The sequence below is a fragment of the Didymella exigua genome (genome assembly GCF_010094145.1).
Source record: "Didymella exigua CBS 183.55 unplaced genomic scaffold M421scaffold_4, whole genome shotgun sequence".
Lineage (NCBI taxonomy): Eukaryota > Fungi > Ascomycota > Dothideomycetes > Pleosporales > Didymellaceae > Didymella > Didymella exigua.
The window spans coordinates 261,148-287,071 of NW_022984778.1; the positions used below are offsets into that span (position 1 = coordinate 261,148).

Here is a 25,924-nt window from a genome sequence, read left to right on the forward strand (position 1 = left end):
GTCGAACTAGGTCTTCTGATAGGTCACATTTGAGCATTCCTTCAGACAGACATGATAGCGATTCCAAGACGTGAAGTAGGTTTGGATGTGCACACATGATTGCAATCATTTCGCTCGCCGCGTGTCAGGATACCAGACCACGAACATATCTCCATGCTACCTTTTCAACCTAGGCTTCTGCTCCCAACTCGGTGATACTTTTTTCGTCCCCAGAAGGGGAGTACGCTGCCTGTCATGAACATCCGTGGGCTTAGACTTTGCCTAATATTACTTCAACCGGGCATTTGTAAACCTGTGACGAGACAGCAGCCTTCCCTACAGATAGGAGCACCTCATCTGCAATCTCCTTGATTCAGGTAAGAGAAGCGCAGGGCTTCATGGGCTCTTGGAGGTCGACCATAACACCAGAAGCCTCACATCTCACCGCACTGCGAGATCACAATGTCCTGCACTGGCTTGCCCTCTGGGTTTGCAACGGTCCTGGTGTTCTCAATCTTGGTGACAACGTCCATGCCTTCGATGACATTGCCGAAGACGACGTGTTTACCATTCAGATGGGGTGTTCCGTGCTTCGCAGTGATGATGAAGAACTGGCAGCCATTTGTCTGTACATGTCAGGGCTGCTCTCCTTCTGCCGGTACTGAGAGAACTCACGTTGGGTCCGCTGTTGGCCATGGACAATAGCCCGGGCTTGTCATGCTTCAATGTAAAGTTCTCATCAGCAAACTTCTCGGTGCCGTAGATTGTTCTTGAGCCGGTGCCGTTGCCGTTGATGAAGTCACCGCCCTGGATCATGAAGTTCTTGATCTAAGTGGGAGTTAGTATGAAGAACAGCTCAGACACAAAGAACAAGACATGGTGTGCTTTACTTACCACACGGTGGAACTTGCATCCTTTGTAGCCCTGCGGCTGGCCGCGGTTGTTCTTGGTCTCACCAGTGCAGAATTGACGGAAGTTTTCAGCGGTCTTTGGCACAACATTCTTGTACAGTTCCATCTGAATCCTTCCCAGCTTCTCCCCTGCAGCTTATGTCAGTGGCCCATCGGCAGGACAACGATGCCGCCTACGGTGACAAGAGATCCAAGACTAGCCCAAGAGGGACGCGTGGTAGACGAGGGCGGGGTGTGCCCACACCACCACCTGGAGAAAGCGGCACGCACCTCCTAACGTGACATCGAAGAACACGATTGGGTTCCTATCCTCGGCAGTTTCGGCCATGGCTGGGGCGGTGCACAATAACTGCAGCAAGACTGATGAGGAATCAGGTCGATTAGGAATCAGGTCTAGATTGATGACCTTGGTTTTCCGGTGTTGAATAGCAGCGGGGTTCTCACCGTCGTCGAACAGAACAACGTGAAGCCAGTCAGATGCACCCCGGAAAAGTTGCAAGCCGGAGCAAGTGCACGCCGAAGATCTCTAGAGGTGCAAAAATTCGTGCTGCAGTAAGGCACGCTTGACCTGCCTGCGAGTGACGCCGATAAAGACTGCCCGCTAATCTGTCAGTGGCTAGGCGCATGGGTAAGGTTCCAAGGTTCTCCACTCGAGCAGGGGGTACCACCGGTGCTGACGACTGCGCAAGCCTGCCTGCCGCTTCGAGAGCGAGAGAAAGCCCGAAGGTTGAGGAGCGTTACGAGCCCGTATACCGTGTACGAAGTCCTGTAACGGTGCGCCTGCGACCGACGGTTCCGTATGCGCTGACCGCGACTGAGGTCTTGTTTTGACAGTGTGTACCACGACCAGCATCGAGACCTGATGTTGGTCCATGCAGCGCAACGTCAACAGATCCAAGTTCTTGACAGCATGGTGACAACCCAGAGTGACAACTCTCTGTCTCAGCAACGCGTGCATTTCAAATTACAGGCCGACGGCGCTGCGTCCGTGAAGCGGCAATTGTCAAGAGTCGCTCATCCGGGCAAGCCTTCGTTAGGTCCGGTCATCGTGCTTGGCCGCTTCCAACGTTAGCGAGCGTGCTGCGGCTGCGTCCTTTATCCTGCGGCCCTGCCGCTCCTCTCAGGCTTGACGTTATTCACCTCCCAGGTTCGACATTCACCTCCCCGGCGCCTCAGCGTGACCACCCAACAGCGCCTGCAAACCGCCCGGAGCGCATGGCCAGCAGAGCTATTGTGCCAACTCACATGTCACGGCCAGTCGCAGTCGCAGACGCAGCCACACCTTTTTAGTCAGCCCGTTGCCACTGCGCAGCTCCCGCAGTCGTTGCCGTCACCACCACATCTCCCGCTCCACCAGTTCGGACGAAGCTAGGGCTCCACCTAAAGGTCGCTATTGTCGCTGTGACTGCATCACTCCAGTCCTCCAAACGCATTGTTCTGTTCCAGTCTCTCACGCTGCCATTGTTGGTTTCGTGTCGACCAAGCGTGTCGTCCGCATCCGGCATCCCGCGCGCATCTAAGCCCAACGGCTCTTTCGCAGGACTTGCCCTTCCTCTGTCAAAACGATAGATCTACATAAACGCATGGCCGCGTAGATCCACAGCACTAAGCAATGTCGGCTACCAGTTCTGCGGCGCCTGCCGCCAGCAGTTACAGCCCCCAGACCAGCTCTACCAGCAGCGGAAGTGGTGGCGGCGGTGGACCTACCAGCTCGCCGTTGCTGTTCTTTGTTGCGTTGGGCTTTGGTGTTGTCTTCACAAATCTATGGTAAATACAGGCCAGCGTCACATGTGAATGCCAGTCAGACTGACACCCTTGCAGGATCATTGTCGGTGTGAAGTATTGCTTCAGGTACAATCGCCGCCGCGCCGCCGCTGCTGCTGCTGGTGAAAACGGAGAGCCGATCGATATGACAACCATGCCGCGACCGCACAGAAGGAGGAGGGAGAAGAAGCTGATGACCATGGACGAAGTCAACGAGCAGTTTCCCTTGACGAAGTACAAGCAGTGGAAATCAAGTCAAGAGATGAAGGGCCTGCCAGTAAACGGTGGCATCGCAACCGCACCCCAGAGCAGAGCAGCCAGCTTGAAGGACGTCGAGGGCGTCATTCCCGCCACCGAAGGCGCCGCAAGCCCCAGGCCTGATACCGCACTCTCACTCGCTCGTGACGCCGTACGCAAGTCAACCACTTCGCCGAGAGCGAGCATGTCACCAGCTGAGGCAAAGGAGACCACAGCATCGAAGAAGCCCGAGGATGAGAAGTCGCCAATGTCGAGGACCGATACCGTGGACACGACAGGGAAAGACGTTGAACCAGCAACCGCTCGCCGCGGAGATGACGATGAGTCTGACGACGAGGACGACCCGATCCGTATCGCAACCGCACCTGAGATGTTGGCTGAGCCGGGTGACACCTGCGCTATTTGCCTGGATACCCTTGAGGACGACGAAGATGTGCGAGGACTCACTTGCGGCCACGCTTTCCACGCTAGTTGTGTCGATCCATGGCTGACAAGCCGTCGGGCTTGCTGTCCTCTTTGCAAGGCTGACTACTACGTCCCCAAGCCTCGACCAGAGGGCGAGGCGGCTGATCAGGCAGGCTTAGGCCGTCGCCCAGGAGTGGGAATGCGATCTCCATCATCGCCCCAGGCAATCTGGACTAGCTCTCGCAACGGTCTTTTCCGCTCCCGCGTACTCATCATTGGCAACCCAACTTCCCAAGAGACCCAACGTGCTGATCGTTTTGGCCGCCTCAGTCGCCCCAGTCGACAAACTCGCTCTGCGACTGGAGATGCCGCACAACCGCAGACCACTGAAAACTCGGGGTGGATGTCAAGACTGCGACCCAACAGGACACAGCAAACTCCAACATCTTCGAGGAGCTGGTTTGGACGCGGCCGTGCTGAGCCGCGAGTAGAGACTGCACAGCCTACACCCGCCCAGCTTGAGGCTGGAACCAGGTAGTGGCCATATACCAGATACGAATTCATACTTTTTCACACGACTTATCACGCCTCTCACGATCATCTCTTAGCAAGCATTTGGTCGCGGTCAGCGTTCAGTGCACCGGCTCGACGGCTTGCGCATTTCTCAGCTTCTTTGGCGTTGGACACAATGTTGCCAATCTTGTAGGTTGCATCACTCTCAGGCAACGGTCTTGCAGCATACTTGTGCGTTTGCAACTAGTCGCAGGTGATCCATACAGTATGGAGACACGGGCAAGGCGAAGGGATTGTAGATAGGACCGCCGCTTATTTTGCGATTGTATATGGAAACATTTAGCCATCATTGCTATATTATCAAGTCCCCCTGTGGGAACCTGAGTGGGCACACCTGCCTGCTTTGTCAATGTAATGTCAGACAGTGCGGGAACGGCCTGAGACAAGCGAAGAGCTTTCCCATCGACATCATCGCCGTAAACCCATCACCAACGCTCGTCAACACTCCCACGATTGCGCGTGCTTTTGCGTATCAAGGCTAGCACTTGTCGAGCACACCTCTCTGAAACGAATGTCTGCTTCGCCCTGTACGAGCTGGGCAGCTCCGACGCCACGGAATCCGCTTGGCTTGCACAACATACGCCACACGTTGCGACCAGGTATGATCCGGCTGAGGGGCTACATCCGGGCTGGTTGAAAACAATAACGCTGATGAAACGCTATTGGCTAGCTGAGCTGAGCCGAGCTGAGCAGCCTGAGCTGAGCTTGCGCATACCGCTCGCGACATGGCACCTTCACGCTCTCGATCCCTCAATGCAATCATAGAACACTTTTGAGGATGACCTACAAGTACACCGACCTCGAAGGAACTAGCGATTCATCCGATATTTACATCCGTCTCTTTCACCTTTCGCCTGCATCACCAGCAGGACGCATTACAGGCCAGCTGAAGCCCGTACCTATCTCCGAATCTCCTTCTTACACAGCGCTTTCGTACTGTTGGAGTCGACACATCGATGTCGGCACACTTTATATCACACAATCTGACGACACCCTTGAGAGCGGTGTCCCGCTGGAAGAGTCTCTCACGGTGCCGGCTTCCGTGCTTTCCTTCTTGACTCGAAGCCAACCAAAAGCGGGCCTTCTGGATAGATGCGGTCTGCATCAATCAGCAAAACGATAGAGAGAAGTCCCCTCAGGTGCCGAGAATGAGAGACATCTATCTGCGAGCAAAGCGCACTCTTTGCTGGTTAGGTCCAGAGGCGGGCGGTAGTATGGAGGCTATTGCATATATCGAGTCGTTGAACAAACTGTTCAGACGAAAGCTAGCGGAATTAGGTTTTGGAAAATTTACTAAAGACAAGGTTGAAATGGGCATTCCCTCGTTCGAACTCAAAGTCAAATTGGGCGACCGCCAACTCGAAGCAATATGCAAGATACTCGAATGGCCGTGGTTTGAGCGAGCTTGGATCGTGCAAGAGTGCTTTGTATCTACAGATGTGTGGATCGTCGTCAGCAACTCATCGGTGCGGTGGCACGCCTTGGTTGGGGCATTCTCGCACCTCATGCAATTTGAACGCACGTTACTCGAGTTCTGCCCGGGCCATGGGGTCTCGTACCTCATAGAACTGAGATATGGCGAGATTGATTGGAAGGCTCAGAAAGACGTGGAATGGTGGCGAGTGCTGATCAGACAGCGTCAGTTCCTGTCTACAGACCCACGAAATAAGATCTACGCCTTCTACGGGTCACGGTGCGGAGAAGATTTTCGTAGAATGGCCATCTAGCCTGACTACGAGGGGACAACTGCTGAAGAGTTGTACATACAATTGGCTTCGAGAGGACTCGGGCTTATGAAGCAAGCAGAAATCCTGAACGTTCCAAGGCTTGTCGTTGGCAAGGACCAGAGCGGGAACGATGACTGGCACACCATGAACTTACCATCGTGGGTACCGGATTGGAGAAGGACAGAAAGCGTACCTCTCTCAACGTTATCCGACGAGCAAGCAACGGATAAAGAGTGAGGAAAGCAGAGCGACTACGATACCACGAAAAGCACCGAGTTTGAGGCCGATTTCGACATACCGGTGAAGCATACTTTTGATCAAGCTGCATTGTAGTATGCAGGGTAGTGACATCGGATTAGCATATCGCGACGATTTGTTCACTCTACCTCCACTCCTCAGCCGTTGGTGGCGCAGACGCCCATGAGCCTTGCAAGAGGTTGCATTGGCTCGCCCTGCGACTGTTTTCTGGGGCCACAGGCAGATCAACTTCGAGCTGATTGGCGCTACTGCTCTGCACCACCTCAAGTCCCACAGGGCGAGTTTCATTCAGATGAACCCTGACTACGGAATGAAGAAGAGACGGGGGGTGCTCGATTAACGACTAGCTCCTGGGATAAAGTCGGTTAGATCAAAGTTCTGGTAGTGTCGCGGAACTTGGAAGCGTCAGATCCGCGAGACAGGGTGTTCGGTCTTCTAGGTCTCACAGCGAGCGATTCGGATCCTGGTAATACCACCTTAATCGAACCGGACTATTCGTCATCCATGGCAGAAGTATACACTGCAGTTGCGGGCAAGGCACTTGGAAGCAGAAGGACCTCAACGTCCTCGCCTCGAAGTTTTTGCTGCGGTCCAGCATGGCGTTCACGTATTTGACGATCCAATCTCTTGAGTGCCCGATTGGAGATGTCAACAGATCATATGTACAACCCAGCGAGGAAAAAGAACCATGGCACACTCTCCGCTGTCAGCACATCTATTACCTGTGTGCCCAGGATCCGGTCACCTCAGACCCGGCAGCAATATCTCAGTGCGCGATATAGCCGTTAGCATTATTGAAGAGTTAGTTAGCTGCTCAAACTTTCAATAAGTCGGATCGACGTCGCAAGGCGCCTTTAGGTCATCAGTGAAGGATACAAAGACCAACATTGTGCCGTAGTAAGTGAGTAGCTAGGCACCAATGGAAGCGCACCGAAAATAGGCGCTGGTTTGATATCGTATTGAAAACCGTGTTTGATTTCACCGCCGGCATGGGCCCTATTTGCTTCTGGTATCGTGAATTGCATTCGGCACAGCGCGCTCGATGCTCTCTGGCAACGCCTCTTGGATCTTCTGAGGCACAATAGAGGCTTGAACTCCGTGTTCGGCGTGGCTTCGTGTAATCTCAGGGTTTGTTTCTGCTGCAATGTTGTCAGTCTACTTTGGATGTCAGTATTACAAAGGAGGCTTCTTTGCTGAGTTGTCTTACGCTTTTCCCTTCAACTCCAGCAATGTGACCAGGGGCCCGTGCCTGAGAGGTATCAGTCTATAGCCCGAGTACGTGCGGTCTTGTAGTTAACCACCTCTGCCATGTTCTCCTTCTTTCCCTGAGGTGCCTCTTGCTGGGCTTTGTTTGGGATGTCTGCGTCGGCAGTATGGGATCCTGGCTGACTGGACATGTTCGGCGCGTTGGTGAGTATCTTATTGAGTAAAGTGTTCAAACGGGTAGTTTGAAAGTGGTCTATTGCTTTGAATTGTCGTTGCTACTCGTCTTCGTGCACATTGTCAAGTCGGAAGACCATTGAGTCATAACAACGTACCCACGTCATGACTCTTGGCATGAGCCAGACGCCTCGCATTCTGTACCTCGTGAGTGCGGCGATCCACCTCTCGAGAGCTTGTGTAATGCGTCTCTTCGTCTTGGTGTTTGGATCGTAGCGTGCTCGTGTGATGGTGGAGGTTGAACGTCGATGATGCCAATGTGTAGCGCTGAATCCTCCGCGGAGACTTTTATTAGCAAACGAAGGCGCATCTCAGAGGTCAATGTAGACTGAACGTATTCCTTGTTCATCCGTACATCAGTATCTATACTGTCCTAGTCACTTCAACTCCCGTCTTCTCCGCAATATCATATATGGCGCCAACGACCCTGTCCACATCCTTGCTTTTGAGAGGTATTCGATGCGCGCCCTCCCACTCTACCAGTGTTGCAGCGTCTTTGGAACAGTACTCATGCAGTAATTTCCTGTGCAAGTGCAGCCCTGCATCAGCCATCCCGTGTACATGTAGCGCAGGCATCCTCAACACTGTGTCGTCCTTCACCTCTTTGCAAAATTGGAACCCCTCTGACAAGTCACCAGCGCCCACCAATGCTGGGCTAGTCAGAACGTCTGGGTTCAGGTTGCTGAGCGGCGCTCTGCCTGCAAGCAGGATCCCAAATCTCCAGTGCAGGCCCGGAATCTTTATTAGGCCAACGTCGATACTCCGTCCTTCTCTCCTCGCCTTTTCCTCTCTCGCTTGTTGCTCGAGCAATATGCTTGCGGACAACTTCGCACCCTGACTGAAGCCCATCAGCCCCACCCACTCTCCTGTGGCTCCTGCTCGATCGTCATCTTCCATCGTGGTCCGTATGGCGTAACCCATCTCTTCTATACAGCTCTCGGCATCAATCTCAGGATGCTCTGGAAGCCATCTGAGCCATCGGCGGAAAGGCGCGTATGAACCATAGACATCGATGACGTCCGCGTGGGGATCGCAGAAGAAAGGTGCATCTGCCCATACAAGACGGAAAGAGTGTTGTAAGTGCCTAATGAGTGATCGCGACTGCGCTTCGAAGATCGCTGCATTGACACCGCCGCCATGTAGGCAGAGTATCCGGGGCAGTGCTTTGGTGTCTGGTTTTGTGGCGTGGATCCTAGAAACAACCGGTGGGTCCTTCGAAGGCATTGCGAGATTCTGGTTGTGAAGATCGAAGATTGGCCAACGGTATCTAGTGGTGAAGAACGTACTACGACGGTGAAGCAGATGTAAGTAGCTGCAAGGAGAATGGACGAAAGAGGATGATCAGACTCAAGAAACAAAACATGCGTATGCTGTCACCTAAGAATAGGACACCATTGTCGCATCCCCAATCTGGCCGCTATCAGCTTTCGGATGTCCGAAGCTGCCACATCGAGCTGGTCATTAATCGCTGGTGCCACTAATGATTATACGATGCAAGTGGTAGGATGTCGCTGACGGTGCGAGCTGAGACTCGCGCAGGAGCATGTCCTCTCTGTAAGCCCAGCATCAATTCACTCTCAGATGCAGCGGTGATGGAGTTCACGGTCTTTTTGACCAAAATCGAGGCTGAGCGTGGGGAGCCGATGAAACAATCAGCGTGAAACCGTGGTTTAAGGCCGGAAGGATGCTGAGTCAGGCATCGCTGGACAGCATCGGAGTGACCTAATTTATCGATTGCGCTTTGTTTGGTGATATCCCTCGAAGGCTGCGCGATGATGAAGGCTTTGTATGAGGGCAAAGGTGTTGTCCAAAATTGAGGCGTGAGATCTGATCCTCCCAATTACATGGTACCTCGGCAAATCCTCCTTTTGCTCCTCACGACTCGCCGACCACAGCAGCAATACCAACATGTAGTTCTGAACCCCGACCGAGCCTGTGCTCCCACCACAGCCTTACCAACAAAGCAATATCAAGAGTCGTGCAGCCATGTCAGAGGTACCAGTGATCATCGGCGTGGGCGACGTCAAGAATCGCGACGTCAACAACGCGAAAGAGCCGGCAACGCTTATGCTCGAAGCCATCGAAATTGCCCTCAAAGATGCCTCATCCAACTCTGTCTCAGACTTAAAGTCTGCAATCGACAGTATAGACGTCGTAAAGACGTGGACGTGGCCATACCCTGATCTTCCTGGCTTGCTGTCTGAAAAGCTCGGTGTGCAAGACAGCGTCAAGTGGAAGCACTACTCCGAGCATGGCGGCAACCAACCGGGAAAACTCTTCGATGAAGCCGCGAGACGCATCGCGAAAAGAAAAAGCAAGGTTGCGGTCATCACAGGTGGTGAAGCTCTGGCATCACGTGCGTCATCAGAACGCCCGCAACAACTTACTTACAATCGCTGATCGACCCAGTATCTGCATGTGCAGCGGCCAAGAAGCTGCCACCGCCAGGCTGGACCAAGTCCTCCTCAGCCGTAGACTCTGTCTTCACGCCCACCGGCCGAGACCTAGGAAATAGTACGATCTCCACCCTCTGGCAGACACTCAGTACTCACTTCCCCACAGATCTCGGCGCGATCCATAAGATCGGCGCTCCCATTCACGTCTACCCCTTGTACGAGAACGCATTCCGCGCCCACCGAGGTCAAAGCATGAAAGCCAACAACGAAGAAAGCGCAAAACTATACGCGGACTTCAGCGCTATAGCTTCCACGCACGACTACGCATGGAGTCAGGGCAAACGTCACGATGCGCAGACCATCGGCACAGTCAGCGCGAAGAACCGAATGATATGCACGCCCTACCCCTTACTGATGAACGCATTCAACACCGTGAACCTAGCGGGCGCCATAATCCTGACCTCCGCATCCCACGCAAAGCAACTCGGTATCCCAGAAGCGAAATGGATCTATCCGCTCGGCGGCGCAGGGACATCCGATTCCGCTGAGTTCTGGCACCGTCCGAACTACCACAGTTCGCCGTCGATCGAACGCTCGCTCAAAACCGCTCTGGACGTATCCGAGACGAAGGCGGCGGAGCTGGATCTCATCGATATCTACTCGTGCTTCCCGATTGTGCCCAAGCTGGCCGCTACAGCGCTTGGTGTTCCTGTAGTTGGCGGTCCGAAGCCGCTGACGCTGCTCGGCGGGCTGACGAGTTTTGGCGGCGCAGGAAACAACTATAGTATGCATGCGTTGACTGAGATGACGCGGCAATTGCGTTCGGGTAAAGGGAAGAAGGGGCTGGTGTTATGCAATGGCGGTGTGTTGAGCTATCAGCATGTCCTTGTTCTTGGAACGGAGCCGAGGAGTGCACGATATCCGGTTGAGGATGTATTGCCAGAGGTACTAAGTGATGTCGAGGTGCCGGAATTGGCTGAGCTGGCGCAGGGACAGTGCGTTGTCGAGGTATGTTTTCTCGGAATCCTGGCCGTCGAGAGAGGAATCTTACTGACCAGGGGCAGACATATACTGTAGAGTTCAGTCGCGATGGAAGCCCTTTGCGTGGCCATATCGTTGGACGGTTGAGGAGCAATGGCAATCGCTTCCTTGCCAATCATGGAGATGAGAGTACGCTACGGCAGATGGCCGAAGGGGCAGGTGAGATTGTGGGCAAATCTGGCTGGGTGTGGCAGGATGAGAAGAAGAATGGTAGAGGGCTGTTTGCGTTCGATAAGCCCGCAAGACTGTAGTAGCCGCCATGGCCACAACTATGCCGAATGATCCTGATCCATAACTGCGCACTCATACATGCTGCATTGGTGAACACGATCTTGGTTCTGAGATATGACTGCGCAAAACTTGTAGTTGATATAATGTACAGATCTAAGAGAAGCGTCCAAAACGCCAATTGAATCAGACCCTGCAACTCACTAGGTCACACGACACCAGTCGTGACGATGCTCGCTAAGTTTATCATGTCGTGTTATGCTATGTTCGGCCGTTATACATGCTCATACATCGTAGATGACTCCACCAATGCTTTCAGTGCACTCGCTGATATGCTTATTAAAGAAATAAGGGTCAAAGGAAAGAAACAAACGCTCCAAATCGAAAAAGACGACGAAAGAGAGTAAAGGAATGTATGCGCAATGCAAGGGGAAGGTGGAGCTCAGTCACAGAGCTAGTGCTCATTGACAGAGAACTGTGTGTTCGTCTCCAGACTGGAGAGCGTAGAGTTGGTGTCCCAAGTGCCATTGTCGGGGATGGTCTCGGCCACGCTCTTCATGCTCTTCTCGCGGCGCAGCTCTCTCGAACCTCGTTCAGACCTCTCAGACCTCTCTGGTCGCTCAGATCGCTCAGAGCGCTCAGGCTTCTCGGAGCGTTCGGAGCGTTCAGATCTTCCGTGTTTCTCGAGGCTTTGCTTCCTCTGCTCTTTCAACCATTTTTGGTGGCTATCAGACCGCATGGAGTCCTTCGAGGCTCTCTTAGCCTGCATTGCCTCCTTGAAGGCCTTGCTGTTCTGCATGGACATTGGACTGTTAGGGTACAGTGCCTTGACGCCAGCACTGCGGCTCTCACACAGGTACCGGGTCTTGAGGTCTGGCTTCTCTGTGCGCTCGGTGCGTTCCGACTTGCCAGAACGTTCGGTACGTTCACTTCGCTCGCTCCTCAGCGTTCGATTACTGAGCGCATAGCCGCTAGTCCGTCGCAAGGTTTCTGGACGCGGCGTGATATCGGGTAACTCGTCTTCAGTGTTGCGAGTACGCGTGGAGCGGCGGCGCCTCAACGAGGGTTGAATGCGATGAGATTGCAGCGATTCGATCTCGTCAAAGGCCTCAAATAGTGGCGAAGCCGGACGCGGTGGTGTGCTGGAACGAGATTGTGGAGAGTGGGGCGGTGTAGGTGGCTCATGTTCGAGGAACACGGGCAGCGTCTCACTGTCTGCTGGTGTGGGCTCAGGAAGCTCTTCCTCCTCCGCCGCTTCAGGGATAGCATCGCTTTCTGCAAGCAGGCGGCCAGTCTCCACGAAGACCGAGTCGGGTGGGGTCTTAGAAGCCTTTGAGGGAGCTTGCGTGAAGATGCTCTCGACAGGAGGCGGCATGCCAATGAGATTGCGAGGAGTCGCAAAATCAATGGGTCCTGGTGGAGGCCGCTGGTACGCTCGCACGGGTAGAGATGAAGGCTCGTGGAGCGCAGCGATCGATGACGGAGGTGGAGGCGGCGTCCTGCGTCTTCTTGGAGATCGATCAGAACCCTCGTGTGGAGATGGCGGTGGTGACTTGTTCCGAACCGATATCGTCTTCTCAGACATAGCCGGCGTGGGTGGGAGAGGATTTCTGGGCGGAGGAACCATAGGCGGCGGAAACTTCCCAAATTCAGCATTCGTCGGAGAAGCAGTGGTGAAGGATGGCAAACCGGCTGATTTGAGCTCCTCCGCCCTTGTGATGATGGGTTCTGCGTCGTCGTACAGAGCCATACCGTGATGGTAAATGCAACCTCCGTCGTTCTTCTCGCCGTTCGCGTGGAAGTTCTCGTGTTTCGGTTCGCGGTAGATGACAGGGAAGAGCCTCAACAAAAGCGTAGGCTGTCCATCAGAAGGGCGTGCGGTATCGGCGAGTGACTCTATTAAAGTGCCATCAGGCTTGTGAGTGTTCTCGTATGCAGGCCAGAAATCTGGGCCCGTGAATTGATGCTCTTCATCGTAAAGAGCTGGCATTGTAGCTGTGATCATCTCACGCTCAAGACGAGCAAAGCGCCATGTCTCAGCAGCAAGCTTGACGATCCTCTTCACAGCAATCTTGATACCTTCTTCTTCTCTTGGGTCGGCGAAGTGCTTGATCGCATTGACGATCTCTTCGACAACTGTGCCGGCAGCAGTGTTGATACGTTGCTTTGCCCCACTGCTTGTAAACGCAGCGAGAAGGGTCTGCTGACGCCAGATGGCCTCCTTCCTCGTACTCTTGTCGCGGATGTGGTGGCTCATTGACAAAAACAAAGAATCGGCCTTGTCGTAACGGCGACCTAAGCTGAATAGGAAGGGGCCGAAAACACGGTAGGTGATCAGCTTTGAGACTGTGTGTGCGATGTACGCAGCGCGGACTTGTCTGAAGGTCTCGCATTAGTGATGTCAGAAATCAAGATATGGTGCGATACATACCTCGAGGCTGGAGTGTCGCCCAAAAATGACGGAAGACTGTGCGGTACCTGTGCCAGTTCTTCGTGAGGAGGGCGCACCGGGAGATACTTGAAGTGGGTGGTGGCAAGGTCGATAATTTGCTTCTGCAGCTGCGAAAAGGATACGAGGCTGATGACATGGTCAGCAAAGATTCAGGTAGCAAAACAAGGGCAGGAGAAGCAGATGTGACGAAAGCAATTGCATTACGGAACAAGAGGATAACTGTCTAACTCTACGATCGAGATACAGTCCAGGCCGCCTGCCTTGGATGCCACGTGCGCTTGCTGGTGGGCAGGCGCAAATGACCCAAGACATTTGGCCCTCCTCAACACCATGAAAATCCTCCAAATCAAAATGAACAGTCCAAATCCACTTACTAGTATGTGTCGCCCTTGCTTTTGATTTCTGCAATGTCTCCATAGCATTCCATCATCTTCTCCAATCTCGACTTCTCGGACTCGAGGTTGGCAGCGACGCTCTTGATGATCTCCTTCTCTTTCTGGCTTTCGGCCTTCAGCTCGTCGTACTTTTGGAGCAAGTCGTCCTTTTCACGGGCCAACTCATCAGCTCTTCGGTTCGCCTCACTGTGGAGCTCGGTCCAAGCCCTGTCAGACTCTTCCTTAGCCTCTTGATACTTGGCATCCAAAGCCTCACGCTCTTCGCTCCAGCCACTTTGAAGGCTGTCGCTGTGCTCCTGGTGGCTCCTGATGAGAGCCTCACGCTCAGCAAGCCAGTTCTCGCGGGCCTCTTCGTGCTCCCTCTGAGCGTCGCTGAGCTTTGTCTCAAGCTCATCGCGCTCAGTGGTGAAGGTGGCCTCACGCTCCTGCTGCTGACGCTCGTGCTCTGCACTCAGCTCCTCCTTCTCGGCAGCAAGCGCATCTACCTCTTCTTGTCTTCTCGTCTCTGCAAGCAGGTCCGCCTCCTTAAGCTTCTTGTCAAACTGTATGGCAAGCGCAATCTTCTCGGCGTCGTGCCTCGTGGTTGCAGCCGCTTTCCACTCGTCAAACTCCTTCTTCGCCTGTGCCTTTTCAGATGCATACATGGCTTCCAGCTCTTTGACCTTGGTCTCCCAAGACTTCGTCGATGCGTCCCACGCAAGCTTGGTATCCTCAGCCTCCCTCTTGTGCTTGTGGGTCTCAGCAATCTGTTCGCGAAGCTCCTTTACCTGCTCCTTGGCCTCAGCTGAATGCTTGTTCTCGATGTGGATGATCCTCTCTTTGAGATCATATATCTCCTCGTCCTTGGCCCTTAGCTTCTGTGAGAGCTGACCGTGTACTTCCTTCTGTCTTGCAAGCGAGGCGTGCAGGTCAGGAATGGCCTGGGAAATACGAGAGAAGATATCAGCTGTTTCACCGTCAAAAAGAGAGCCGTTCTCTATAGCAGGCATGCCCATGCCATAGTCTCTAGAGCCTGAGGTGTCATGATGCTGGTGTGAACTGCTATTGGGGGGATACCCTGGTGGATACTGATTCCAGGTTTCTTGATATGGGGAGGAAGAGTTGTGAGAAGAGGGGCCATAGGGATTGGGATTTGAATATCCCGGCTGACTCATGCCATAGCTATGTTGATTTGGGTAGTAGGGTGGGGCACCGGGCGCGTACCCATACCTTGGATGATACCCAGGAGGAGGCGGTGGAGGATTTGGATAGTGCTCGACTGGCACGCGCGAGGCGAAGCCGCTAGTACGGGGATGATGCGCTGGCGCTGCATGTGGTGGGTAACGGGACCCACTGCTATCACGTGAGGAAACCAACGCCTCACCGCTTCGATTTTGTCGTCGAGAATGGACAAGGGCCGAATCGGAATCGTCATCATCATCATCGAAAGCAGGGACATGTCGCGTGCGAGCTCTCTCCACAGGCGGGCTGGGGGCTGGTGGTCGATCGTCAATGACTTGACGAGCAGCCTTTCGAGGGGCTGGGGCTTCACGTAACCGTCGGGCCTCAGGAGCTCTGGACTTCGTCATTACCGTGACCACGGAGTGAGGCGATCGCGGAGACTCCTTCGATGCAGCAGGGATTGGTTGACAGGTGTCATCTTCAGCGTGTGAGAGACCGGGGTCTGCAGCAGCTGCAGGCGGCTCTGGCTCTGGTTCGGGACGAGGCGCAGGCGCACGTGCAGTCTCAGCAGCCACTGGCTCAACCGCTGCTGGATGCTCTACGACGGGCTCCTGGACGATCGATTCTGGCTCGACCGCTGGTTCGGGTACCGCCTCATCCTCAGCGGTCGGTAGCTGATCAGCTTCTGCTGCTTCTGGTTCCGATTCCTTGGGTGCTACAGTGGGTTCATCTGTTCAATGTTAGTCGAACTGATCGTGAAACGCTCAATGTAAAGCACCAAACGTACCTCTGGGCTCCTCAATCTCAGCTGCAGGTTCAGTCTTTGGAGCTTCCGGGTCAGCTGTCGCTTCGACAACTTCACTGACAGGCTCTGGAGCAGCAACCTGCTTCTTCTTCTTGTCCTTCTTGTTCTTCTTGCCTTTCTTCGGCTGAGAAGCCCTATCATCCTCTGCAACGGCGTCTGAAGGCTCAACCACAACTGCCTCTGTAGGCGCTAGTGCTGCTGTCTCCACGGGCGCTTCGCCAACAGGCTCCGCCGGCTGTGGTTCTTCCAGTGGCTCTTCAGAAATTGGTGCTGGTTCAATCGTTGTTGCTTCGGCAGCATCTACGTGACCGTTGACTGCGTCCTCAGTTACTTCTGGAGTTGCTGTCTCATCTTGTTCGGCCACTACGCTTTGCTCTGCTTCTGTTGGTTCCTCTGGAGCTAAGAGGGGAGTCTCTTCGACTGGTGCGCTAATTGCCTCAGTTTCATCTTCGGCTACAGGCACGGGGACGACCTCTGGCTCAACTGCGACTGGAATCTCCTCAGCCGGCTCGGCGACATCTTTCGCAGCGTCGTCCACTGGTTCGACTGGTTCTGTCGTGGCCTCCGCCACCGCTTCTTCCGGCTCTTTTGCAGTGCCCGCATCATCAATGGCTTCCTCCTCTGGCGTAGCTTCAGCTTCTGTCGCTGGTTCTGCGATTGGCTCTATGGCTGCCTCATCTTTCGGTGAGCTTGCCTCGGCCAACTCCTGCTCTTCAGGTGATGGAGCTTCTGGTTCGGTCGTTTCCTGAGTGGCCGGTTCGGGTGTGGGGCCGTCTACCGCCTCGTCGATCTCCGCTTCCGGTGCTTCTGCTGTTGCTTCCGGTGCTTCTGCTGTTGCTTCCGGTGCTTCTGCTGTTGCTTCCGGTGCTTCTGCTGTTGCTTCCGGTGCTTCTGCTGTTGCTTCCGGTTGCTCAACTGGTATTGCTTCAACAGCAGGTGCTTCTGGCGTCAATTCCAGGGGCTCGGTGACCTCTGGAGCAGATTCCTCGACAGCTGGTGCTGGCGCGGGACTTGCTGGCGTAGATGTGACGTCGACCTGCTTTTGGGTGCTCTTCTTGCTCTTCTTCTTTGCCATAATGGCAATCGGGGTGGCCCCTGTGTTCTGAGTGTGGAGACCCCGAGCGCCGTGATCCTGGGGTAGTTATGTCTGCCTTGCACAAAAGATGGTGGCAATCGTCACAATTGTGAGACTATAGGACTGCTTGCGTGGCACTCTGACGGGGGGACATGTAGATGGCCAGCGGATACGCGCATTAGGGGCTATATAAGAGATGATGCATGATGAGGATTTGTGAGCCGTGCATGAGATTACTTGAGTTGGCTACGCATGACCGTCCAATGGGGACAAATGCAGGGAGAGTGAGCTGGCAGCGTAGTCCGAGCCGAGTAATCTATGCGCCCCAGTCGAGACATATTCGGCGTCTAAGAACAGCATCACCAGCCTCGCGGGTGCGTGGGGCGTGTCTCGCCGCGGTACTCATATCATGCCTCTTACAACAGGCCACGAAGACACCAACAAAGTAGCCCAACATGCTCTGCTTTGAATTGAAGAGGCTGGGTAAGGGTTTAGTCGGCATTATGACTGATTCGAAGTAGAAGGAAGCAGATCGATGGGTATGTGCTGTCCGTGCTTGAGGTGGACATCGGACCTCCTATGCAAGCAGGACGACGGTGCGTATGTGGTTATCTGTGAGTGGTGCAACGTCAGCAGGCGTGCAGAGGCGCCCGTTAGCCGCAGCAGCCTCAAGGTGTTGCATCATTAGTGAGCGGGTACATGCAACGCGGCGGAGATGCGGTGTGTGGGTTTTGGCTGCATCTGATTCTGCCAGCAAAGCATGCAGTCTCGCGGTAGTTCGAGCACGGGCGTCACGTGACTACCCGTCACCATGATTATCCGCAAATTCGAGGTTCGCGTCAAGCTTCCGTCAGCGCTCCAACCACAGCTGTACAAGCATGTCAACTTGCCGCAGACCGCATTTCAGTCCGCCCAAGTCGAGGCGGCATGGTGAAGCCACGAGCTGCTCGCAAGCAGCCCATTGTCCTCTCCTCCGGCGATGAGCGCAGTTCACCGCCTCCTTCCAAGAGGCCCAAGAGGGGCGCACTAGCTGGTTCGTCCACCGATGTGCAGAGCGGCAGCAAGGCGAAGCCTACTCGCGTGCAGACGAGGCGCGCAGTATCGCCGAAGCCGTCGTCAGCCGCGTCAAATCAGAAATCACCCACTAAATCTCCAGGGAAGCTGAAGGCGGTTCATAAACCCATTACATCCTTCTTTCGCCCGGGCTCTGTTCCCCGTTTGCAGGCTGTGCAGGCCACAGCGTCACCGAGCCCTGAGAAACGCGCTACACCGCCAGAAGATCTCGACGACATCCTCGAGTCCTCTGACGATGATCGACATCCCCAGCCACCAGCCGCCCTGCCCGTGCGCAAGCGGAAGAGCGTGGCGGCTCTTGGTGCCTCAGATGCTGGTAGTGTCCCCAAGGGTAGCCAGAAGTTCCTTCGTACGGCGAGCAGCGCCCGTAGCACACCCCCACCTTCGCATCCAGCTCGCAAAGAACCAGTAGATGGACGGCCATGGACTGAAAAGTACGGTCCTCTGTCGCTCGACGAGCTCGCGGTACACAAGAAGAAGGTGTCAGACGTACGCGCATGGCTCGAAGATGTCTACAGCGGCCAGCAGAGGAAGCGCCTTCTCTTACTCAAAGGCCCTGCGGGCAGCGGCAAGACCACGACCATGGCGCTGCTCTCCAAAGAGCTGGGCATTCACATGCATGAGTGGAAGAACCCCGCCAGCTCCATGACGGCTTCTGAAGGCGCAGTATCTGCGACTGCACAGTTTGAAGACTTTGTGGGACGAGCAGGCGCATTCGGGAGCCTCACCTTCGATCGACCTCAGCAAGTTCAAACGCAAGCTTCACCGAGCACTGACAGTAGACAAAAGCAACTCGTCCTTGTAGAGGAGTTTCCTAATACATTCGCGCGTGCGTCACCTGCCGTACAAGCTTTTCGATCATCTGTTCTTAATTTCCTCGCTTCAACCACTCCCTCCGCTACTGCGTTCTTTGCCAGACAGGCCGGTTCTGACTCACCCGTCACGCCCATGGTTATGATCGTCTCTGAGACACTGCTGTCCACGAACACGGCCGCCGCTGACAGCTTCACTGCTCACCGCCTGCTCGGCCCTGAGATCCTGACCCACCCCGGATCATCAGTCATCGAATTCAACCCAATTGCCCCAACATATATGACAAAAGCGCTGGATCTTATCGTGGTCAAAGAGGCGCGCAAGTCAGCGCGTAGGAATACCGTTGGGCCTCAGGTCGTACAGCGGCTTGCCGAGCTCGGCGATATACGCAGTGCTGTGTCGTCTCTCGAATTTCTCTGCCTGCGTGGGGATGAGTCGGATGGATGGGGCGCAAAGGTCAACTTTTCGAAGAAGAAGGGCCCTAGAGACGTACCAATCACTGAGATGGAAAGAGAATCGCTGGAGTTGGTAACTCAGCGAGAAAGCACTCTGGGCATCTTCCACGCTGTTGGGAGGGTTGTGTATAACAAGCGCGTGCCAGAAGATCCGAACAAGCCTGTACCTCAACCACCGCACTGGTTCCCCGAGCGGCGTCGACCGAAGGCCTCGGAGATCAACCTGGACACACTCATCGATGAGCTTGGCACCGATACACACACGTTCACCGCGGCATTACACGAGAACTACGTGCTTTCATGCGGAGGAGCAGACAGCGAAGAGACTATGGACTCGGTAGACGGCTGCATCGAAGCCTTGTCTGATGCGGATCTGCTGTTCCCAGACCGATTCGGGGCAGGCTCAGGGCGACGAAACCTGCAAGGCACGAGTGCGGACAATCTCCGTCAAGATGAGATGTGCTTCCAGACAAGCGTGCGTGGGCTTCTGTACAACCTACCGCATCCTGTGAAGCGCATGGCGCCGCCCCCTGGGGTCATGGGCATCAAAGCCAAAGGGCAAGGAGCCGCTCCGCCTAAGAGTGGCAGCGCATTCGTCATGTACTACCCAGCCTCGCTGCGGATCTGGAAGCAGCAGGAAGAAATCAACGACCTCCTGGAGCTGTGGATATCGCGAGCGCAACGCGGCGAGCTGCTCTCGACAGGCACGGGGTCGCTCAAGCCCGCGCCCCCAAGCAGCGGCGTGGAATCATGGACCCGCAACACCGCACCGTCTCAAGCACCAGCATCGACCTCCCCAAGCCAACCAGTCGATGACCCGCCCCCAACGCTCCTCGGCAGCGGCGGCTCAGCACGCTACGAAATGCTTTTCGAGCGCCTTCCGTACCTAACCACCATCCTGCGCAGATCCCGCATGCCCGCGGCCACAATCCGCGAGATCCAGAAAATCACCGCCTTCCACGGCGCAGGGAGTAGCAAGGGTGGAACAGAGGAGGACGGCGAGGACACCCTGGAGCGACAGGGCGGCGAGCAGGAGCAATGGGCGACGGACAAGGACGCGCCCGCCACGCCGCGGAAGAAGAAGGGCGTGCGGTTCGTCGAGAGCAGAGGAGAGGAGAGTGAGAGCGCGATCGCGGGGCTGATGGCCAAGGGCGCGAGTCTGGTGCTGGAGGATGATGATATCGAGGATTGAGGTGTGCGAGGGCAGACGCCGCGCCATTCACATCGCGACTCTCACACACGCGACGCACAGAATGTAGAACAAAACCAGTCTTTGCGCTTTGCATGCGCTCTCTTCATTTCGCTTCGCTCGCGCAGCCAACGCGCTGGGTATCCACGCCACACATAAAACACATGAACTATATCCAACGCCCGCCAGTCAAACGCCGATCCCAACGAGGGCGACGCCCGTTCCCTCACGCTGCATCCTCAACCCCGGCACCGCCTCGCAGCCGGCTCACCCCGAGTCCTCCCCGCTAGAAAAGTATCCCTGATCAATTCTCAAAATCCACTCAATCTTCTCCCTCTCGCTCTTGGCGCGGAAGACATACGTGTTCGTCCTCGCAAAGACGGCGAAAATCGTATCCTGCTGCTGCGGCGTGACGCCGTCGGACACATTCCTCGCATGCGCCCTCCCCGCGGTGCCGGTGTTCATGAGCCGCGCCAGCTCGGGGGAGTGGTTGACGCGGGCGTTGGTCAGGTTGACGGCGTTGAGCGCGTCGCCGTCGACGCTGTACACGTGCAGATACGGGCGGCGCAGCTCGACGTAGCGCCGGATCCAGCGTGTGTTTGTCGGGTCCGGGGTCAGCAGGAAGCTGGCCTTGAGGAGGTGCGGGTTCTTGTGCACGAAGCGCACCGTGGCCGTCAGGCTGGGCCGCGGGCTGGGCGAAGTGCCGCGCGAGGACGTGGGTGCGAATGCGGCGCCCGCCAAGGGCGGCTCGAGGTTGGATGCGGATAGGATTGTGGATTCGGGCGCGCGGTGGGCGGTCCAGAGGGTCAGCGTCTTCTCGAGGAGCTGCTTCTGGCGGGCGTCGAGCTCCTGTTCCGCACCCGTGATGGTGGCCTCGGGCTTTGCGATGCTGAGCATCTTCGGGCTCAGCACGGTGCGCGCGAGTTCTATTTCGGCGATGCGGCGGCGCCGCCGCTCGACGCCGATGTAGTCTTTGACCAGCGAGACGCCACGCGGTGTCCAGTCTGCGAGGTCTTCTTCGCCCTTGACGTAGTCCTCGCGCGTGTTCATGCGCCACAGGTCGGTGGCGCGCTTAACGGAGGTCGGGCGGATGGCGACGTTGAAGATGCCAACTGTGGAATGGACGACCTTGACCTGATTCCAGAGGTTGGAGAGCGAGAAGAGAGAGGTCTGACGGATGTAGGCGCGGTTGCGGATTTGCATGTTGATGTCGAGGGAGAACACCATCGGCTCGTCGAGCTTGGCGGATGTGACATTGAAGAGCAGGTTGGCTTGCACGCGGTACTTTTCCTGGGTGGCGCGATCGAGGAGGAGAGAGCCGTGGGCTGTGCTGTCCCAGCGGCCTATGAACTTGACGTTTGTGGTGCCGTCGGCGTTGTCCTTGACCGTTGGTGGCGCGGTCAAGTCGATGGGGACTTGTCGGACAGGAGAGTCGATTCCTGGAGCATTGCCAGATGCATCGATTAGACGAATGCGGCCCATGCGCATAGAGGTAACGTTCTGCCACTGTAGGACATCGCCGCAAGTATGTGTAAGGTTCACAACAACACGCCTTGCCAGGCCCTGATGCAGCTGGTACACACCAGCATCCAGTACGCTGCTCTGGGTTACTTCGACCGGCTGGTACGTTCCGTCGTCAGTGATCTCCTGGATCTGAATGCGGGAGAAGATATCGTGGGTGTCTTCGGTGTAGAACTCCGATTCCGCTATCCGCGCAGCACGGCGCTTGGGCTTTCGCTGAGGCGCCTGATCTCGCATATCGTCCCAACTCAGGAGCTTGTCAAGATGCATCGACGTTACTCGTGCAAAGACAGCCACGCGCAGGAACGTATCTGTTGGACTCGGGTATGGTATGCTCATGCTGTGGAAGGTCTGGAAACGGATAGGCCCCTCGTCGAACTTGTTCATAAACATGGTGCTTGTTGCGCCTCCTTCTTTCGAAAGAGTAGGCAAATACAGCAGAGCATGGACGTCAGTCCCCTCCCGCTCAGGGAATCCGACAAGCTCGTGCAAGGTGACGCTGAAGTTGAGTGTGGTTGTCGGCGCTTCCGCCGAGGACGGCTCTACCGACAGATGGATGATGCCTATTGGGTTGGCCGTGTATGGTGAGATGACATCGAGCTTCATGTCTCGCACTCTCGACTCGAAGACAGCAGCGAGAGGGACGTCGACGTCGCCAATGCGAGAGAATTCGGGCATACAGGGGTCCGAGAATGGACTCTCCGGGTTGAAGTGCTGCATATACTCAGGCCGGTTCATGTACTGATGCATCTGATGCATCCGCCGCACGCGTTGACGTAGCTTCTGTAGGGACCACAGATGTATCACTTCGTGCTTGAAGTCAATCACACGTACGCCGACACAAGGTTTTGGTGTGTCGTCCAGATCGTCGTCGTCTTCCTCACCGGTGTCAGCAAGGTTGATGAGATCGTATGTCGACGGTACAGTCTGGCCGACATCAACGATGCAGAACTGGAAAACGACATTCTTATCCATCTGCTGGCTCATGACCTGCGCTTCTTTCAGGGTTGCAGCGTTCTGCAGGATCGTCTCAGCCATTATGACATATTTCCGTTTTCGCCAGTGCTGGAAGGCCGTTGTCGCAAGCGCAAGCTGCTGCTCAGTCAGACCGTCTGCCGCGGGTGTAGCCTCACCCTCTGGCTCTGGCTCTGGCTCGACCCCCAGCTTTCTCAATTGGCGCTCGAACGTCTCTTTCTGTTGTCTCAGCTTCGCCTCCATCTCTTCCTTGGCAGCGCGCAGTTGGGTCAGCTCCACCTTAGCTTCTTCGTCAGCCTTGAGCTTGGTTCGATAGTCCTCCTTTTGCTTGTCCAATTTGTCTTGCATGTCGCCTTTCAGCTCTCGCATCTTCTCACTATCCTCATACTGCGGCGTCGATGGCGAGGTCAGCACTGTATCCAGCGAGAAGTTGTCGATGGTTCCGTTGGACGCGTATTTCTCGCGTATGGGATATGACGATGTCGACTCCATGTCTTCGTCCTGCTCGAAGAGACGATTCGCGTTACCAGCTTTGCGATTGTCGCGTTGTCTTTGGAGATCATCAATGATGGCGTCGAACTCATCGTCCGGCAGATTGTCGAGGCGCTTGTCTGGTCCCAACCATGCAGCGAGAGCTTCTCTCCGCGCGAATGAGAACTCCGACTCCTTTCCGCGCTGCCAGAAAGCGGGCGAAGATGCTCTCGGGCTATCCGGGTCGAATTCTGAATTGGCGAGGCTGATTGCGCTGTGGGTTCTATCGTGTCCGGGTCGCGGTGCGGGTGAGGGAGAGTTGAGCTGACTGGCGTGTACGGAGTGTCGCAGCAAACTCTTTCCAATTTCGGCGCGCTCGGCTCTGACTTCTCCTGGATTGTTGAACCTGAAGATGTGGAAGTCACCAAGGATGATGCGGTGACCGCTTCTTAGCTGCGTTGGCTTGTCGATTCGAAGTCCGTTCACCATGATGCTTGCGCCTTCCTGGGGAACTACGGTGACTGTACCGTCCACGTTCTCGAGGTCGCAGTGGTGCGCGAGTATCTGCGAGCCGTTCAAGCGGATTGTTGCAGTTTGGTCCATGGTGTCGGAGTTGCCTACGGCAGTAGTTCCAGGCTTGAGATTGTAGATGAGGCACTCATTCATAAGCGCATCGTCACTCAGGTTGACCAAATGGGGCATGTTCTTCGGTGTGGACAGACCAACGAATCCCTTCTCAATGCTGATACCAAGCTCTTCCAAAGCAGCCTCTCGCTCCTTGTGGATCTCTTCGGTCTTTTGCAGCTTCTCTTCCCATGTCTGGTTCAGATCCTTGTACAGCTTCTCGGACTGATTCAGTTTCTCCACAATCTCAGCCTTGGAAACCTTCTTCTCGGTCCCGTCCGCTTCGGTGATTGTGACAATCTGCTGCTCCAGCGGGGTGCCCGGTGCGTACTGCTCTGCAACCATACCGCCCGCACCGCCTCCGCCGCCTCCACTGAGTTGCGAGCGAAGTTTTGCCAGCTCTTCGTTGAGCTCACGAATCATGCGCGCATTCGGGTCCTCGTTGACGACGGCGTGGTTCTTGATGCGTTTCGCAGAGTCGGCATATCGAAGCGTGGAGAGGGTCTCGTCAAAGTTGATGTCGGCGGGCGAGATGGCAGCAACCATGGCAGTCATGCTGTTTCCTCCCAGCGAATCTTTCAACAGCCAGGTCAAAACCGAGTCTCGGTACGGCACTTGGACCTTCTTTTTCCCTGCTGTTGACTGATCTGCTAGCGCTGCAATAACACGACCCAGTGTTGACAGCGACCTGTTGATCTCGGCACCTTCCTTCAAGCGTGCACCCGTGGCTCCGGTAGACTGCGCTCTTTCTGATCCAGCCAAATCAACCAGACTGATCTTGGCGACTCTTTCGCCGCTCATGCCGGCCTGTGCGTCGTGACGCTTTTGTGTGAGGGTTACGGTGAAGACGGCGTGCGATCGGGAGGACGTCTCGTTCATGTTGGTTGCGGCAACGGTTCGGGCCTTGTTTCCCTCGTCCATGAGGTTCTCAATGTCCGGGAACGACTGGACCACCAGCTTCGCCAAGTCTTCAACGTATGGACCGGTCGAAGGGTGCTCGCGGACCCTGAGGTTGCCCTTGTTCGAGGGGTTCAGGAGATCGCGGACGCGTTCGTTGTAGATCTCCAGGTAGGAAACCTCGACCGTGCAGCTCAGGTTCTTGTCCTTTTGCATTTCTGTAATTCTCTCGAACATGTCCTGGGAGATCTTGGGGATGATTCCGTACTCTGTCCCGTAACCCATCATCGAGTACGACTTCCCCGAACCCGTCTGGCCGTACGCAAAGATGCAGTTGTTGTATCCCTGGAACGCATTGTCCAGCAACGGCTTCCCCAGGTCCTCGTGCAGGTTGTCCTGTCCTGCATAGTTGGGCGCATCGCGGTCGAAGGACCAGTAGGAGCGGTCAAACGCAAACGTCTTGGTGCCTTCGGCGGCAGCTTTTGCAGCTTTTCCCTGGACAGAAACATTCGACGGGGCCCGTAGGATCGTCTGGTCGCCCTTCATCTCGACAATGCATTGAGCATTGCGCTGCTTCTCTGGAGCCTGTCAGCAGCGACACAGCTCGCGCAGGCTGTTTCGTCTTACCTCGGCCGTTGAAGGGTCTACACCTCACCACGACCTTGATATTGCCGCCGCCTGACGCCATGGTGTAGACCGATTAGTGTTTAAAGTCCAAGATTACGGGGGTGCTGTGTAAAGGAGCGGAGGCCAGTGGCGGCAGATATTGTGCGGCGGTCATGTGTGGAACATGGAGGACATGCACAGCAGAGTGGTGCGTGATTGCGGTCCCTGGTGCAGGTGCGTAAAGGGGGCGGTCAGCAGTAGTGAGTGGAGCATCGACGGTTGTTGTGGTCGAGTCGCGGCAACTAAATAACAATATGCGCGTGAACCAGATGCCTGTCCATGCGTGCTGGCGTGGACCCTGCGTGGCGCCTGTCATACGATAGATCGTTCGCGAAACTTTGAACGGCTGGCAACTGCGGCCTGCTCCAAGC

The 25,924-nt window shown here is 55.4% G+C and overlaps 11 protein-coding genes across 11 annotated transcripts; 5 read left to right on the forward strand and 6 right to left on the reverse strand.

Annotated features, from left to right (window-relative positions):
* Positions 1 to 1,435, reverse strand: M421DRAFT_416815 (peptidyl-prolyl cis-trans isomerase H). The gene is made up of 4 exons (XM_033591213.1): positions 1,161 to 1,435; positions 874 to 1,019; positions 655 to 807; positions 1 to 605 (listed from the first exon to the last, which is right to left on the reverse strand). The coding sequence occupies exons 1-4, from the start codon at positions 1,216 to 1,218 to the stop codon at positions 414 to 416; spliced, it is 549 nt and encodes a 182-aa protein (XP_033452336.1). The 5' UTR covers positions 1,219 to 1,435; the 3' UTR covers positions 1 to 413.
* A 1,401-nt stretch (positions 1,436 to 2,836) lies between these two features.
* Positions 2,837 to 3,946, forward strand: M421DRAFT_416817 (uncharacterized protein). Its single transcript, XM_033591214.1, has one exon. The coding sequence runs from the start codon at positions 2,854 to 2,856 to the stop codon at positions 3,853 to 3,855; it is 1,002 nt and encodes a 333-aa protein (XP_033452337.1). The 5' UTR covers positions 2,837 to 2,853; the 3' UTR covers positions 3,856 to 3,946.
* Positions 3,947 to 4,466: 520 nt separating this feature from the next.
* M421DRAFT_416818 (uncharacterized protein) lies at positions 4,467 to 5,206 on the forward strand. Its single transcript, XM_033591215.1, has 2 exons — positions 4,467 to 4,489; positions 4,561 to 5,206. Exon 2 carries the CDS (start codon positions 4,669 to 4,671, stop codon positions 5,011 to 5,013), a length of 345 nt encoding a protein of 114 aa, XP_033452338.1. The 5' UTR covers positions 4,467 to 4,489; positions 4,561 to 4,668; the 3' UTR covers positions 5,014 to 5,206.
* On the forward strand, positions 4,846 to 5,719 carry M421DRAFT_284338 (uncharacterized protein). The gene has a single exon (XM_033588946.1). The coding sequence runs from the start codon at positions 5,039 to 5,041 to the stop codon at positions 5,615 to 5,617; it is 579 nt and encodes a 192-aa protein (XP_033452339.1). The 5' UTR covers positions 4,846 to 5,038; the 3' UTR covers positions 5,618 to 5,719.
* A 1,152-nt stretch (positions 5,720 to 6,871) lies between these two features.
* M421DRAFT_1762 (uncharacterized protein) lies at positions 6,872 to 7,272 on the reverse strand (the record flags this gene model as incomplete). The annotated part of the gene is made up of 3 exons (XM_033587843.1): positions 6,872 to 7,030; positions 7,083 to 7,124; positions 7,174 to 7,272. The coding sequence occupies 3 exons, from the start codon at positions 7,270 to 7,272 to the stop codon at positions 6,872 to 6,874; spliced, it is 300 nt and encodes a 99-aa protein (XP_033452340.1).
* Positions 7,273 to 7,678: 406 nt separating this feature from the next.
* Positions 7,679 to 8,539, reverse strand: M421DRAFT_98312 (citrinin biosynthesis oxidoreductase CtnB; the record flags this gene model as incomplete). The annotated part of the gene is made up of 1 exon (XM_033598599.1): positions 7,679 to 8,539. One exon carries the CDS (start codon positions 8,537 to 8,539, stop codon positions 7,679 to 7,681), a length of 861 nt encoding a protein of 286 aa, XP_033452341.1.
* Positions 8,540 to 9,154: 615 nt separating this feature from the next.
* On the forward strand, positions 9,155 to 11,042 carry M421DRAFT_416820 (uncharacterized protein). Its single transcript, XM_033591216.1, has 4 exons — positions 9,155 to 9,671; positions 9,725 to 9,829; positions 9,878 to 10,719; positions 10,776 to 11,042. The coding sequence occupies exons 1-4, from the start codon at positions 9,302 to 9,304 to the stop codon at positions 11,001 to 11,003; spliced, it is 1,545 nt and encodes a 514-aa protein (XP_033452342.1). The 5' UTR covers positions 9,155 to 9,301; the 3' UTR covers positions 11,004 to 11,042.
* Positions 11,043 to 11,227: 185 nt separating this feature from the next.
* On the reverse strand, positions 11,228 to 13,560 carry M421DRAFT_402882 (uncharacterized protein; the record flags this gene model as incomplete). Its single annotated transcript, XM_033590249.1, has 2 exons — positions 11,228 to 13,358; positions 13,412 to 13,560. Coding segments are annotated over 2 exons (2,073 nt in total), but the record flags the coding sequence as incomplete, so codon positions are not given.
* Positions 13,561 to 13,686: 126 nt separating this feature from the next.
* Positions 13,687 to 16,969, reverse strand: M421DRAFT_284400 (uncharacterized protein). Its single transcript, XM_033588947.1, has 2 exons — positions 15,776 to 16,969; positions 13,687 to 15,718 (listed from the first exon to the last, which is right to left on the reverse strand). The coding sequence occupies exons 1-2, from the start codon at positions 16,866 to 16,868 to the stop codon at positions 13,806 to 13,808; spliced, it is 3,006 nt and encodes a 1,001-aa protein (XP_033452344.1). The 5' UTR covers positions 16,869 to 16,969; the 3' UTR covers positions 13,687 to 13,805.
* Positions 16,970 to 17,795: 826 nt separating this feature from the next.
* On the forward strand, positions 17,796 to 20,402 carry M421DRAFT_54353 (Rad17-domain-containing protein; the record flags this gene model as incomplete). The annotated part of the gene is made up of 1 exon (XM_033595215.1): positions 17,796 to 20,402. The coding sequence occupies one exon, from the start codon at positions 17,796 to 17,798 to the stop codon at positions 20,400 to 20,402; it is 2,607 nt and encodes an 868-aa protein (XP_033452345.1).
* Positions 20,403 to 20,534: 132 nt separating this feature from the next.
* Positions 20,535 to 25,868, reverse strand: M421DRAFT_284449 (kinesin). The gene has a single exon (XM_033588949.1). The coding sequence runs from the start codon at positions 25,431 to 25,433 to the stop codon at positions 20,667 to 20,669; it is 4,767 nt and encodes a 1,588-aa protein (XP_033452346.1). The 5' UTR covers positions 25,434 to 25,868; the 3' UTR covers positions 20,535 to 20,666.
* Between the last annotated feature and the right edge of the window lie 56 nt (positions 25,869 to 25,924).